At 40.1% G+C, this 15611-nt stretch overlaps 1 protein-coding gene across 9 annotated transcripts in view; it reads left to right on the top strand.

Annotated features, from left to right (window-relative positions):
- ANKRD28 (ankyrin repeat domain 28) overlaps nucleotides 1–15611 on the top strand; it is a 218062-nt gene that overhangs the window by 135313 nt on the left and 67138 nt on the right. For all 9 annotated transcript variants that reach the window (NM_001205960.2, XM_024989835.2, XM_059884931.1 and 6 more), the window contains 2 exons: nucleotides 1325–1403; nucleotides 15236–15306. In NM_001205960.2, coding sequence (NP_001192889.1) covers nucleotides 1325–1403; nucleotides 15236–15306 — 150 coding nt within the window. The remainder of the gene's footprint in view (nucleotides 1–1324; nucleotides 1404–15235; nucleotides 15307–15611) is intronic.

The raw sequence follows: 15611 nt of genomic DNA, 5'->3' as shown, positions 1-15611 counted from the left end.
CTTGGCATGTGGGATCTTCCCGGACCAGGGGTCAAACCCATGTCCCCTGCACTGGCAGGCGGACTGCCAACCACTGGACTGCCAGGGATGTCCATGATACCTATTTAAGAATTTTATTTCTCTTAATAGTCTAGAAGTCAGTGGTTCAGCTGTTTGTTGTTGGGGCAGCTTTGCTCTACAAGATCATTCAGTACGTTTTGCTTAAGTCTTGTAGGATATTAGCCTACCTCTGCATGGTCAAAGCTGGCACAGTTTGACACGTGCTATTCAGTGTGAGGGAGGTGGGAAATGTTAGTCTTGGCTCTGGAGTAGTTTCTTTTAGGCTGAAGTTGTCAAAGTTGTGCCGTTCCTTTCTCCCACACATGATCTGTCCACACTAAGTAACAATGCTTCAAGGCATGCTAGGAGTCTGTTCTCTTGCTGGGTGGGTCAATAACCAGGTAAAACTTTATTCCTCTGGGCAAAGAGGGAAACGGGTAATGAAAAAAAACTAACAGTCTGGCTCAAAAAACCAGTATCTAAACATTTGGTTGTAAATTTCAAAATAAATATTTGTAAATGAATAGCTTTCTCAGATGCAGTGACTTCAGCAACACTGTTGAAACTTTAGATGAGGTATACTTTGAACTGAACCTGTAAATGTGACGTTACTCTAAGATCCTGCTTCTCAAACTGGAGGACCTTATTGTTGAGGCAAGACGTGTACACAGCCTTGCGCTTAGATATAGCTTCCGTTTCTAGAGGAAGGTTGGAAGACTATGTATAGGATAGGAATATATTTTAGAGCCAAAACCAAAATTGGCAGGAACTTTAAGAAAAACCTTAAGATTATTTTAAGAGATAATTTCAGATCCCCAGAGATATTTTCTACTTTTGCCACTGTAGTTCTATGGAAACATTTGAAATGTTCCCTGGTGAGGAACATTTTGATAAGCAACCTTTTTGGTTTGTTAGGGTTTGTTTTATAAACTGTGTGAAATTGTGGAAATATATTTGGGGTAGGTGGGCAAGTAGTGTGAAGTAAAGGAAATTTTCCTGTATATTTTAGCAATGTAAATCTTTATTCAAAGAAAGTCTAAGAAGCTATTGCTTTGTCATCTTAGATTTATCTTTTATTCTTTACTGTATTTTATACTATTCTTTTAAAGCCAAAATATATTTTTTAGGCTTTTCTTCTCCTAGCAAAGAAATACTCTGTTAATGGGACTTGCATACTAGAGTTGTGGAAGTAGTAAGCTAGTTTATAGTGGGTTTTCTTCATTTAAAGTATATTAAAATTAACTTTATATTAAAATTTATGTTCCACCTTTCCTTCTTATCACAGGACAATGAAAAGAGAACTCCACTGCATGCTGCTGCCTATCTTGGAGATGCAGAAATCATTGAATTGCTTATTTTATCTGGTATGGTCAGCTCTGTGTAAGAGCACATCATGTATATTTTTGTCATGAATATTTATTAAACCTCACTATTTCCTCATATTTGTTAGACAACCTGAAACTTGTTTATCCTAGAAGTAATGATCTCATAACATGTCCCAGGTAGTCTTCTGGTACTGAGTACATTGGAAAACAAGTCACCTCCTTTGTGGAGCATATAACTGAAGAAAAACAGGCTACAGATACAAGTAAACTTTACAGCATGTAAAATGAGATAAATGCTATGGGAAAATGAAAAAATAGATCAGAATGAGGTCAGCCCTCTGTATTCATGGGTTCTGTATTCATGGATTGAACCAACCATAGGTGAAAAATAGATTGAAAATATTCCAGAGTGTTCAAGGGGGGAAATTTGAATTTACCATTCAGTGGCAGCTATTTACATAGCATTGTATTCTATTTACTGCTATTTATATAGTGTATTAGGTATTATAAGTAATCTAGAGAGAATTTAAAGTATTCAGAAGCACATGTATAGGTTATATGCAGATACTATAACATTTTACATAAGAACTGAGCATCTGTGAATTTTGATATCCACAGGGAGTCTTCCAACCAGTTTCCGTGCGAATGATGAGGGACAGCTATGATAGAGTGGGATAAGCATTATATAGGGTTGGGTGTTACACAAAGTAGTCATACAAGGCCTCATTGACCACAGAGTTACTAGAAGCTGATTACAGTTCTTCAAGGAGGAGGTGATGGTAGCTTGGAGCTAGTCTAGCATTGGAGGGGTAAGAAATTATATGATAGTAGGTATATTTTGAAAATGATGGCAGCAAGATTTATGTCTTTAAATATCATATATCTAATTCTTTTTGAGGGCCTGTAAAATTTATTTTAGGAAATTGTACTTTATTTTTAACTTCTAAACTGTTCAAAACCTTATATATGAAGAAATGGTATAACAGTCTCCTATAGAATAGCTCCTATGGCAGTCAGACTTCTTGCAAACCTAAAATAGGTGATCAAAGAGAGCTTAGAAATATTTTTGTAGTACCCAGATTATTTTACAATAATCTGATACTTATTGAGAAAGGATGCTTATGTTCAAATTCAGCTTGTGTTGTCAGATTGCACAGAGATATGCATAAGGCAGTTGGAGAGATAGTATCATTCCTTTGATATTTGGGAGAAGGAGCACTGAAGAGACATTCTGAGTGAAAATCCTACTAAATAGTAGCCTGAACAGAATTTTTGCCATAATAAATTAATAAATTTTTTTTACTGTGGTTTTTATAACAAGTTGCATGAGTGTATAGAGTTATATTAGGTTGGTGCAAACGTAATTGTGCTTTCAGACCATGAATTTTAAATAATTATAACTAGGCTCAAACACATCTTTATTAATCAAAATATGAACCATTATAATCAGCACATTTTTGCCAATGAGAAATAAGTTTGTGTATTCCTATAGCATAAAAATCTGTGCTTCAGGATTTGACAAACTCTTGGAAAGCATTTTCTGCCTCCAGCTGGTCGTGGAAGCATTTTCCTTGCAAAAAGTTATTGAGATGCTTCAGGAAATGGTAGTCGGTTGGCAAGAGGTGTCAGGTGAATATGGCAGATGCAGCAGGACTTTTTAGCCCAGTTCAACTTGTGAAATGTTGGTTGTGCAACAGGCGGTCAGGCGTTGTTGTGGAAAAGAATTGGGCCCTTTCCATTGAACGGTATCTACTGCAGGCGTTTCAGTCTTCAGTGCATCTCATTGATTTGTTGAGCATACTTTGCAGATGTAACGGTTTTGTCATGATTCAGAAAGCTGTAGTGGATGGGTAACAGACAACCAAACAGTGACCATGACCTTTTTTGGTGCAAATTTGGCTTTGGGGAGTGCTTTGGAGCTTCTTGGTCCAACTATGAACACTGGTTTTCATTGTTTAAAATCCACTTTTTGTCACACAAAATAATCTGATCGAGAGGTGGCTCATTGTTGTTGCAAAGAGTAAAAGAAGACGACACTTCAAAATGACAATTTTTTTTGTTTTTGGTCAGCTCATGAGGTACCCATTTATTGAGCTTTTTCACCTTTCCAGTTTGCTTCACGTGTCGAGTAACCATAGAACTGTCAACACTGAGTTCTTTGGTAACGCCTTGTGTAGTTGTAAGAGGATCAGGGCTGTAGTGATCAAAACAGCATAGTATTGACATAAAAGGAGGCACACTGATCAGCGGAACAAAAAGAGCCCAAAAATAAACTTGTGCGAATCATGGTCAATTAGTTTATGACAAAGAAGCAAGGATATATAGTGAGGAAAGGACCATCTCTTCAGTAAATGGTTTTGGGAAAACTGGACAACTGTCTTACATTATACACAAAAATCAACTTAAAATGGGTTCAAGACTTGAGCATAAGAATCATACTCGTAGAAGAATACATAGACGGTAAGACTGATCCTTGGCCTTAGTCTTGGTGATGACATTTTAGATTTGACACCAATAACAAAAGAAACAAAAGCAGATATTACAAGTGAGACTACATCAAACTTCAAAGTTTCTGCATAGCAAAGGAAACCAACAAGACGAAAAGGCATCCTGCAGAATAAGTGAAAGTAATTTGCTAATCACAGCTCACTCCAGTATTCTTGTCAGGAAAATCCCGTGGACAGTCAGTCCATGGGTCGCAAAGAGTTGGACACCACTGGGCAACTGCAGAGATGGGCTCAATAAAGCCCATTCATGCAAAGATGAGCTCAATAAAGGACATAAATGATATGGACCTAACAGAAGCAGAAGATATTAAGAAGAGGTGGCAAGAATACACTGACAACTGTACAAAAAAGATCTTCATGACCTAGATAATCACGAAGGTGTGATCACTCCCACTCACCTAGAGTTGGACATCCTGGAATGTGAAGTCAGGTGGGCCTTAGGAAGCATCACTACGAACAAAGCTAGTGGAGGCAATGGAATTCCAGCTGAGCTATTTCAAATTCTAAAAGATGATGCTGTGAAAGTGCTGCACTCAATATGTCAGCAAATTTGAAAAACTCAGCAGTGGTCACAGGACTGGAAAAGGTCAGTTTTCATTCCAATCCCAAAGAAAGGTCTTATGTTTTAATGGAGGACATAATTGCAAGTTAATGTATATAGTTTGTCATGCGATGATAATTGCTATGGATAAGGTAAAGGAATAGTATGTTGGGTGGGGATCAGTTGCTATTTGTGTTGGATTATGAGGAAAGAATTCAGGGACATACGAGGAGATAACTGAAGCAAATAAGGAAGAGAGCCTTGCGTGTGGTGCAGTAACTTGGTGGAAATGAAGAGATAAGAACTAATACCACAGAGTGTAGCATATGTGAAGGCAAGTGAAAGAAGCAGCAGGGAATAAAGCAGAGGTGGGCGCATTCCAGTTAAGGGCTTGCTTTGGCCCTTAAAGTGATCTGGAAAACCAGTGGAGGGACAGCCTGACCTGGGTTTTTACAGATTCGTTCTAGCTGTGGCTTCAGATTCTTGACTGTGTTTTAAGGCATATCTATTTTGCTTTTGGTTGTTTCTAGGCTTTCATCTTTAACTGCTTTTTTCCTTTTCTCGATCCTGGTCTGCCAGCTCTCATCTCCTTGCATTGTCTTATGTCTTTCTTAGAGCTCTTTGAGGTCTTTGCTCAGAATTTAATTTCTCTGAAGTTGTGTATAACACATGCGTGCTCAGCCGCTTCTGTGCTGTCTGGCTCTCTGCAGCCCTATGGGCTGTAGCCCGCCAGGCTCCTCTGTCCATGGGATTCTCCAGGCATTAATACTGGAGTGGGTTGCCATGCTCTCCTCCAGGGGATCTTCCCAACCCAGGGATTGAACACGTGTCTCTAGTGTCTCCTGCACTGGGAGGCAGGTTCTTTACCACTGGCACCACCTGGGAAGCCCCTGTGTGTAATAGGTAGTTCACACATTCTTCCTCTCCTTTCCTGGGATTACTTTCAAATATATTTACCTATTAACTACCTTGCTCAGTTTTCTCTGCCTTTGTGTATTTTTGCTCTAGTCCCGTGCTAAATCCTTTAAGATTGTTGGTTGGTGGGGTGTGGCTTGACCAGGGATTGAACCTGAGCCCTTGACAGTGAAAGCACAGAGCCCTAACCACTGGACCTCCGTTATATATCACTGAGGAATATGTTTTCCCAGAGCATCTATCAGTAAAGAATAGAGTAAGGAGGGGCAAAAAGTGAGCATCACTTGTGTTTGTTTCTTTACCTAGCTCTCAAACTGAATATGTTTTCTGTCAGTCCTGGTAGCTTAGCTTCGCTTATTCTTGATGTACTACAGATAGTTGGGGCAGCAACTTGGATCATAGATTCTTAACTTAGGTTGTGATCAATGGTGATTGATTCTTATCCTCCATTTCCAGCAGCTCTATCAAAAATAATGAAGGTGCTTGTTTGGTCTCTCATGCAGCGTCCTTAGCTTGTTCTTCTGTAGCATGAAGGGAGATTCTCCTGAGGATGACCTCTCGATCATCGAAAGGATGTTAGATAGGGATTCTGGGACGCAGACAGTGGAGAGAATGGGTCAGAAGGACATGTGCATCAGTATGACTTAGATGACTTCGTAGCTTTCCCAAGAATTGAAGAAGCTTCACCTGACACCCTTCATTTGGCACAGATTTCACTGTATTTGGTAGAAATTCTTCATACTGTTGTCTGTGATTGTAACTATTTGCTTCTTCTATTGAAGGTGGTGTTTCCTCCCCTTCTCTTTTATATTTTGGCCAGTTAGGTTTGTTTTGCTTTTTCTGAGTAAAACTACTTACTCCCTTTAACCTGCAGTCCAGAATAAATTCACTAGAAATCAAATATTTATACATGATGCATCTTCAAGATTTGTGGATGAGGGGTATAACTTCGACATGTTATATGTAATCAAACAAGTGTATTCATCTGTAGAATCTATATTAACACTAGAGCTTAGTAGAATTAATTTTACGATTATTATTGAATGGGATGAAGTAATAGGAAGCAGTGAGTGTACTCTCAAGTACTATATTAAATTTACCTTTTTCATGTATGATCGCATTATACCGCTCTTATCTCTAAAGGTATTATTATCAGTAAAGGAAACTAAAGCTTTTAGGAACAGTTAGAACCAGACATGGAACAAAAGACTGGTTCCAAATTGGGAAAGGAGTATGTCAAGGCTGTATATTGTCACCCTGCTTATTTAACTTCTATGCAGAGTACATCATGAGAAACGCTGGGCTGGATGAGCACAAGCTGGAATCAAGATTCCTGGGAGAAATATCAATAACCTCAGATATGCAGATATGACCACCCTTATGGCAGAAAGTGAAGAACTAAAAAGCTTCTTGATGAAAGTGAAAGAGGAGAGTGAAAAAGTTGGCTTAAAACTCAACATTCAAAAAATTAAGATCATGGCATTTAGTCCCATCACTTCATGGCAAATAGATGGGGAGACAGTGGAAACAGTGACAGACTTGAGTATTTCCTTGGGCTCCAAAATCACTGCAAATGGTGACTGCAGCCATGAAATTGAAAGATGCTTGCTCCTTGGAAGAAAAGCTATGACCAACCTAGACAGCATATTAAAAGGCCAAGACATTACTTTGCCAACAAGGTCTGTCTAGTCAAAGCTATGGTTTCTTCAGTAGTCATGTATGGATATGAGAGTTGGACCATGAATAGAGCTGAGTGTCGAAGAATTGATGCTTTTGAACTGTGGTTTTGGAGAAGACTCTTGAGAGTCCCTTGGACTGCAAGGAGATCAAACCAGTCCATCCTAAAGGAAATCAGTCCTGAATATTCATTGGAAGGATTGATGCTGAAGCTGAAACTCCAATACTTTGACCACCTGATGCAAAGAACTGACTCATTTGAAAAGACCCTGATGCTGGGAAGGATTGAAAGCAGCAGGAGAAGGGGACAACAGAGGATGAGATGGTTGGATGGCATCACCGACTCGATGAACATGAATGTGAGCGAGCTCCAGGAGTTGGTGATGGACAGGGAAGCCTGGCGTGCTGCAGTCCATGGGGTCGCAAAGAATTGGACATGACTGAGCGACTGAACTGAACTGCACTGAAAGCATTTAGAGATGCAATAACTGGCTGAAAATAATATTGCTAATAATAGCTAGAGCCAGCTTTCAGACCCAGGCTGTGTGACTACAGGGTTTATATTCTTAACTCTGCTACAATCTGAACCACTTTTCCTCTCCTCTACACTCTACCCACCCCCATCTACTTAGCATGTAGTAGAATTTGTGTAGGCAGTGACTTGAAGAACTTCTGTTTTAAGAACTTAATTTTTTGATATCCTTCTATAGATAATTTTATTGGGAGCTATTCATTTAATGCTCGTATTTTTGAAACCATCCCCAAGAAAAAGAAATGCAAAATGGTTGTCTGAAGAGGCCTTCCAAATAGCTGAGAAAAGAAGAGAAGTGAAAGGCCATTTAAAGGAAAAATATACCCATTTGAATGTAGAGTTCCAGAGAATAGCAAGGAGAGATAAGAAAGCCTTCCTAAGAAAACAATGTGAAGAAATAGAGGAAAACAGTAGAATGAGAAAAACTAGAGATCTCTTCAAGAAAGCTAGAGATACCTAGGGAACATCTCATGCAAAGATGGGCACAAGTAAGCCCAGAAATGGTAGGGACCTAACAGAAGCTGAGGATATTAAGAAGAGGTGGCAAGAATACACAGAGGAACCATACAAAAATGATCTTCATGACTCAGATAGCCACCATGGTGTGATCACTCAACTAGAGCCAGTCATCCTAGAATGTGGGCCTTAGGAAGCATCCTGTGAACAGAGCTAGTGGAGGTGATGGAATTCCAGCTGAGCTCTTTCAGTTCCTGAAAGATGACCCTGTGAAAGTGCTGCACTCAATATGCCAGCAAATTTGGAAAACTCAGCAGTGGCCACAGGACTGGAAAAGGTCACTTTTCATTCCAGTCTCAAAGAAAGGCAATGCCAAAGAATTTTTAAACTACCGCACAATTGCACTCATTTCACATGCTAGCAAAGTAATGCTCAAAATCCTCCAAGCTAGATTTCAACAGTATGTGAACTGAGAACTCCCAGATGTTCAAGCTGTATTTAGAAAAGGCAGAAGAAACCAGAGATCAAATTGCCAACATCTGTTGGATCATCAAAAAAGCAAGAGAATTCCAGAAAAACACCTACTTCTGCTTTATTAACTATGCTAAAGCCTTGTGGATCACAACAAACTGTGAAAAATTCTTGAAAGATGGGAATAACAGAGCACTTTACCTGCCTCCTGAGAAACATGTATGCAGGTAAAGAAGCAACAGTTAGAACCGGATATGGAACAAAGGACTGGTTCAAAATTGGAAAAGGAGTCCATCAGTGCTGTATACTTTCACCCTGTTTATTTAACTTCTATGCAGAGTACATTGTGCGAAATGCCATGCTGGATGAAGCTAAAGCTGGAATCAAGAATGCGGGGAGAAATATCAGTAACCTCAGATGTGCAGATGACACCACCCTAATGGTAGAAAGCAAAGAGGAGCTAAAGAGCCTCTTGATGAAGGTGAAAGAGGAGAATGAAAAAGCTGGCTTAAAACTCAACTTTCAACAAAGGAAGATCATGGCATCTGGTCCCATCACTTCACGGCAAATAGATGGGGAAACAATGGAAACAGTGACATTTTATTTTCTTGAAAGTTATTCAGTTACGTCTGACCCCTTGGACTATGCAGTCCATGGAATTCTCCAGGCCAGGATACTGGAGTGGATAGCTATTCCCTTCTCCAGGGGATCTTTCTAACTCAGGGATTGAAGCCAGGACTCCTGCGTTGCAGGCAGAGTCTTTACCAGCTGAGCCACAAGAGAAGCCCAAGAATATTGGAGTGGGTAGCCTCTCCTTTCTCCATCGGGCTTCTTGACCCAGGAATCAGGGTCTTCTGCTTTGTAGGCAAATTCTTTACCAACTGAGCTGTCAGGGCAGCCCCTTAGTGTCAGTAACGCCCTCCTAAATGGTGTAGTGCACCATTGGGGCGGTGGGGTGGGGATGGTCCAGCGTCACGGGGAAAGTGGGAGTGCACTCGCCTTTTGCTCATTCTACTCCCAACCTCAAAACAGAGTCTGAAGCTTTGACCCTGGCTTTGGTAGTCAGCCAAAGGAAAGCATTATTTCCAGTTTGGGAAGAGTGCTAAACTACTTGGCTCCTGGCCCAGCTCACTGGGTATGGACTGTCTCCTCTGTGGCTTAGGAGCAAAGAAGAAAGCTATGCTCTGCAAGCAGGAGTTTTAGAAAATTATTAGTGAGACTGTGATTATTACAGACACATAGGAAAAGAGAAATAATTTTAATAGTATCAACTCTCAAGTTCTTTGCCTAGATCAGAAGTTGATAACCTTATGTGAGGGGTCATCCAGGCAGTGGCAGCTACTCATCTTGACTCCTGTAAGGTGGTAAAACTACAAAATAGGTGGCTGGCAACCTGTGGGCTGAACTTGAAGAACCCTGACATTGATTATAGTGATACTGCCTTATTAATGTAGGGTAGGGTATTTAATAAGCATGAAATAATTTATTCTGAATATTTCAAAATAAAATAGAATATCATCACTGGAAATGGATCGTAGAGATCATTTGCCATAGCCCTTATTTTACCCATTGTAGTATTCTTACCTGGAAAATTCTATGGACAGAGGAACCTGGCGGGCTATAGTCCATATGATCGCAAGGAGTCAGACAAGACTGAGCAATTAATACTTTCACTTATTTTACCGGTAACAGGTTCAGAAATCAAAGAATTGGCAGATCTTGGTGAGCGAACAGATCAGGGAGAAAGCAGATGAATTAGTCTTCTTGCAGAGAAGACCTGAGAGACCTAGAGTCAATTGGGACACTGGTGATTTGAATGCCTGAGTTCACAGAACTCACTTTGCAGAAACAGGTGCTCCCTATGTTATTTTAACCTGGGGTCCAGCCTGGGGCCTAGCCAGTCCATCCTAAGGGAGATCAGTCCAGGGTGTTCAATTGGTAGGACTGATGTTGAAGCTAAAACTCCAATACTTTGGCCACCTGATGCCAAGAGCTGACTCATTTGAAAAGACCCTGATCCTGGGAAAGATTGAGGGCAGGAGGAGAAGGGGACGACAGAGGATGAGATGGTTGGATGGCATCACCGACTCGATGGACATGGGTTTGGGTGAACTCTGGGAGTTGGTAATGCACAGGGAGGCTTGGCGTGCTGTGGTTCATGGGGTCGCAAAGAGTCGGACACGACTGAGTGACTGAACTGAACTGACTAGCCTCCCTAGAGAGAGACAGAGACGTGTGCGTGTGTGATGTGGTTATGTACACACATACACACACACACACACACACAGGGAGATTACATTTCATAAAATGAAGCTCCAGGGGTAATGAGGCGCAGCCCCAGGTCACAGCCTGCTGATTACAGGGCCATTATTAGATCACAGGTCTTCCCCCTGGGCCCCTCCGTCCACAACCCGCCTGTCTCCTCGACCTGTGCAGATCTCTCGGGCTGCACTGCTGGCAAGAGCCCATAATAGACTGATGTAGGTGAACCACATATTTTATTTTTTAAAATTAATTTGTTTTATCTCCAAATGAGGTAGATATTTATCTAATTCTGAAAGGACTCTTACCTTAAGTATCTTTAAAAAGCTGTTGTTTCTGAGTGTATTTTATATGTATGAATTAGTAAAAGGAAAGATTGGTGAAAGGAAGATTATGTGGGTTTTTCCGTCTAATATAACTGTGCTACCAAGTCTAATCACATCTCTAAAAAGGTAAATCCAAATTCAGATATTTTATGTGGCATAGGTTCTGGCCGCTTATTTTTCTTAAAGGAAAGCTCAGCTGATCTAGGGAAGAGGGGATTCTAGTAAGGACTACGTTTGATTTATGCAGTTGAGCATAGCCTTGGGTTTAGGGAGGTATGTTCCTGGTGCTCAGGAGGCTTTCTGTGGGTGTCGGTTTGCAGTGGTTGTAGGCGATGCCTCCTCAGAGTGCTGTCTGGTCTTGTTTCCGAGCCGTGCCTCTCCTACCACACAGCCTCCCAGTAGCCTGATTTCAGCAGTTGAGACAGTGCTGCTGTGTTCTGTTCTGTTCTATTTTAGTGATTGGGAAATAGTAAAGAAAGGAATCTTTTCTTAGTGACTTACGGTCATCCTTTTACATCACAGATACTATGTACTCTGCCAGGTAGAGAGCCTGTGACGGAGCCCCCAGAGCTGTTACCTTTGGTTTCATTTCTCTGTAGGAAGACTGTTCTGTATTATAAGTGGATAGGATTTCCTTCTCTTTCCCTCCCTTCTCCCTCCCCCTCCTCGCCTCCTCCCCTCCCTGCTTCACGCCTCTTCCCTTCCTTCTCCTGCTCCCTCTCCCTCCTCTCTCCGTCTCTTTTGCCTGTCTTCATCTTCTCTGTGGCTAGTCTTCAGCTGTTGGATTAGTTGCTTTACTTTGGAAATGTCTTTTCCATTACTGGAATAACTTTGTAATTTGTTATATGAATATGTAATTTTGGCGCTCTGTGTGTGGATGGACGTCTGGTTGCCTTCAGAGAGCTCACAGGAGATGACTTCTGGTAGCCTGGACGTCTGATGTGCCCTGCCATGTTTATTACTCTAAAGCCACTTTTCATTGTGCATCCAACTGCTGCTCTTATAATGCTCATTGCCATGTTTGTCTGTTAATATATAAAGCACGTGCTAATTAACCCATGTGGGCAGGGGAATTTGTTGTATTATGCCCTTAGAGGTAGCCCAATCATTTCTCACATACTTGACCTTTAATTTCCAAGGGATTAAAATATCTAATTAGTGTTATTAAAATAAATATGATTTAATGGAATATAAGTGTCTTCTGAGAAAGGATATGATCAGATGTCTAAAATTACATTGTGTTGATCTTCCTGAAGTATCTTTAGAATCTTCAAAAAGAGCAAGCCAAATCCATCAGGTTGTCTACTAGTTGCTGATGGCAGCATGATGTGTCCTCATTAAGCCACTAGTGGATTATTTGTTACAACCACTCATGTTTTTGATAAAATTAACTTTGACTTTGTTATTAAAAGAGACAGATGATTTAATTAATTACTGTAACTTAAAATGGAAGAATGAAGCCAGCAGGACTTTTTACTTTGGACTGCCAAGTGCACCATAAAAATTAGATTTTCTTCGTTCACTCGTCTTATCTGATAACCCATTTCCAAAAGAAAGACTATTTTTACCTTCGTCCTACTTTGCAACTTTTTTCTTTGTACTTGAAGCCAAATTCTTGAAGTGTTTTTTATTTCCTCATCAGTAAATTTCACTTTCTAAATATATAGTATTTCTGTTTCATTTCCAAATTAAAATGGACACACCTTTAAAGGCACACATTTCAGCGCAGCTGCTTTTGCACCCTCGTTTCCCTCACATCATCCAGTCCTCAGCGTCCCCACTGCCGATACAGATAGGCAGCCACCATTTTTGATGGCTTAGCTTTCCTCCAGGGTTTCCTTTTGTAAACATAGATGTTTAACTCTTCCTTTTTCAGGTAAAAGCAAAGAACATTATTTATACAGTTCTTATTGCTGTTTCCACTTTTCTTTTCTCAGATCTTTATCAGCACACAGAGGTCGTCCTCATTGTGACAGCTACTCTCTGTTTCCTTGTCAGTTAATACCTAGGGTCAGACTCATGACCCTTTCCATTTGTGGAGACTCAAAAACATCTTCAGCCCTCTAGAAAGTCTCTGCCTCTGTCTTTCCAGGGTATTTGTGTCTTCTGAGTGTCTGTGTCACTACCCTTCAGGCATAAAATGCCAGGACCTGCCCTTCTCCTGTGCACATAAATACAAAATCATAGAAAGAGGCGCGGGGACTATAGAGAACCAAGCGGTGAGTGGGGAGAAGGAAGCCGCCCCTCCACGGGCTACGCCTTCAGGTGCTTGTGTTCTTACCCAGAACAAACACTGGCTCAGTTGTGCTCAGGAAAGTCTGTTTTCACCATTTTGGCCTCCAAAGAACTTGGCTGGTAGTTGTTCTGATGTTTATTACATGGATATACACACTGTGTCTGGCTGTTTTATTTTTGCTGACTCCCCTTCTTTCTCCCACAGCCTTAAGCAGTCTTGAAAGCTCTCCTGCTGGTTCAGGATTCTTTTAAGTGTCCTGCTGGTTGGCCCTGCCCACACAGAGTTCAGCTTCAGCTGCTGCATTTGTGGATGACTTCCTACAGCTGCCTTTCATTCATTTTCTTTCGCAGGCAGGCTTGTAAAAATCTACCTCTACTATTTGTGCCCTGTGTGTACTAGATAGAGTGGTTATATGTCAGTTTATTTATTTTTTGCTGCACTGCACAGCATGTGAGATCTTAGTTCCCCGGGCAGACATGGAACTGTGCCCTCTGCGGTGGAAACACAGAGTGCTAACCACTGGGCCGCCAGGGAACTCCCCTCATTAATCTCTGTAACAGGGTATTAGGAGATCTGTCTTATAGCTGAAAATGTAGGTTCAGAGGGATCACAAAACTCGTTAGGGCTGTAATTTAGAGTCACTACACTTGATTATTACCTAGAAGCTCACACTCAACTAGTTAGGGACCTATAGCTAGAGGTTATTCAGGCTGTAACTTGGAGTCACTGCACTTGATTGTTACCTGGAATCTCACACTCAAAACATAGAATGTAAACATTAGGACCTTAGGATGTCTGAATTCTATCCTCGGTTCTGCTGCAGTTGATGGCATTGAGCCGCTTCCTTGTACCAGTGTTTGATCATCTGGGAAGTCTGGGGGCTGGACTAGGTACCTAAAGCCTCTTTTCACGAGCTAGTTATGATTCTAGATGTAAATCTAGGCTTGCTTGTCATGCTGGGCCTGTCACTAGGTCCTCTGCACTCCTGAGAGCCAAGGCTGTTTCTGCTTAGAGTGATCCCGTGGTGTGCCACTTCTGTTTTGTAGGGATTTAAGCACCAAGTCAGCAGATTTTACGTAGGTGATAAATCCTGCCCCCCCACATTATGTAACACACTTGTCTTACTAAATGGTATTTCCATTCTATTAAAGAAAATTTGTGTCTGTTGACTTAATTTTTAAGCAAAATACATAGTTGATTTGTTTTAATGATTACTTCTTCAGAACTTCAGGTATAACCTGGAAAGACATGTGGGTTGGTTCATTTATTTCTTATTTTTTTCCCCCTAAGTTTAAAGCCATTGTATCCATTTATAAAATAACTATAGTATTAGAGCATTTTAAATAATCACTGGAGAACTATTTTGATATTATTGCATTATAACATGATACATTCATTAGTAAAGAAATGTAATGAATGGTCTTATATTTATATTAGTAAATAATATAATGAATATTTTATGTTTATATTTTATATATTTATAAAATTATATAAATTAATATATGTTTGTAAATATTTTATCTTGATATAATTGTATAAACTATATATAATTATATATTTATAAATTTATATTAGTAAAGAAGACTTTGTCATGATATGCATTTTATGTCTGAATATTCTTATTTATTTAAGTATCAGGTTTTTAACACACATTCTACAGTGGGGTCTGATTTTCACTTTGGATATGCTCTGTATAAAGGTGGCTTTTCTAGCCTACATATAAAATGATATTTCTTTGATTTTTAATAAAAAGAGCTAATACCTTACTGGATATCAATTAAAAAAATAGTTTTGTTTTGTAATTTAAGGATAATTTATTAGCAGAAAGTAAAAAAAATGAAGTACTACATTTTCAATTGTTGTTTATCCAATTTGGACTGTATATAGTTATTTATTTTAAATTATTTTATGCAAAATATTTCACTTAATTTTTTTCTTCTTGTTGCAGGAGCTAGAGTTAATGCCAAAGACAGCAAATGGTTGACACCTTTACACAGGGCAGTTGCATCTTGTAGTGAGGTATGAGATTTCTCTTGGTAAATACATTGTATGTGAAATCATTACGCAGGCCTGCCTGTGAGCCCATGTGCAGATCCTGTATTTTCAAAAACGGAACAAGCCACTGAAACTACCTAGACTGATCACTTCACTTTGCAGTTTGCACAAACCAAGCTAATTGTCCCATGTTCCTTCTGTGACTAAGACCTCTTGGAGAGTCTGAAGTGGCAGAGAATGCAAAGCTCTCTTTTTGTACTTCCTACAGGACAGCAGTTATCTTTCTGTCTTAGACATCCCTCATCAAGGCTCTTCTCTGCTGACTGGCT

Source organism: Bos taurus, chromosome 1 (genome assembly GCF_002263795.3).
Source record: "Bos taurus isolate L1 Dominette 01449 registration number 42190680 breed Hereford chromosome 1, ARS-UCD2.0, whole genome shotgun sequence".
NCBI lineage: Eukaryota > Metazoa > Chordata > Mammalia > Artiodactyla > Bovidae > Bos > Bos taurus.
The sequence above is the reverse complement of the archived record's forward strand: the minus strand, read 5'-3'. Positions and strand labels throughout refer to the sequence as shown.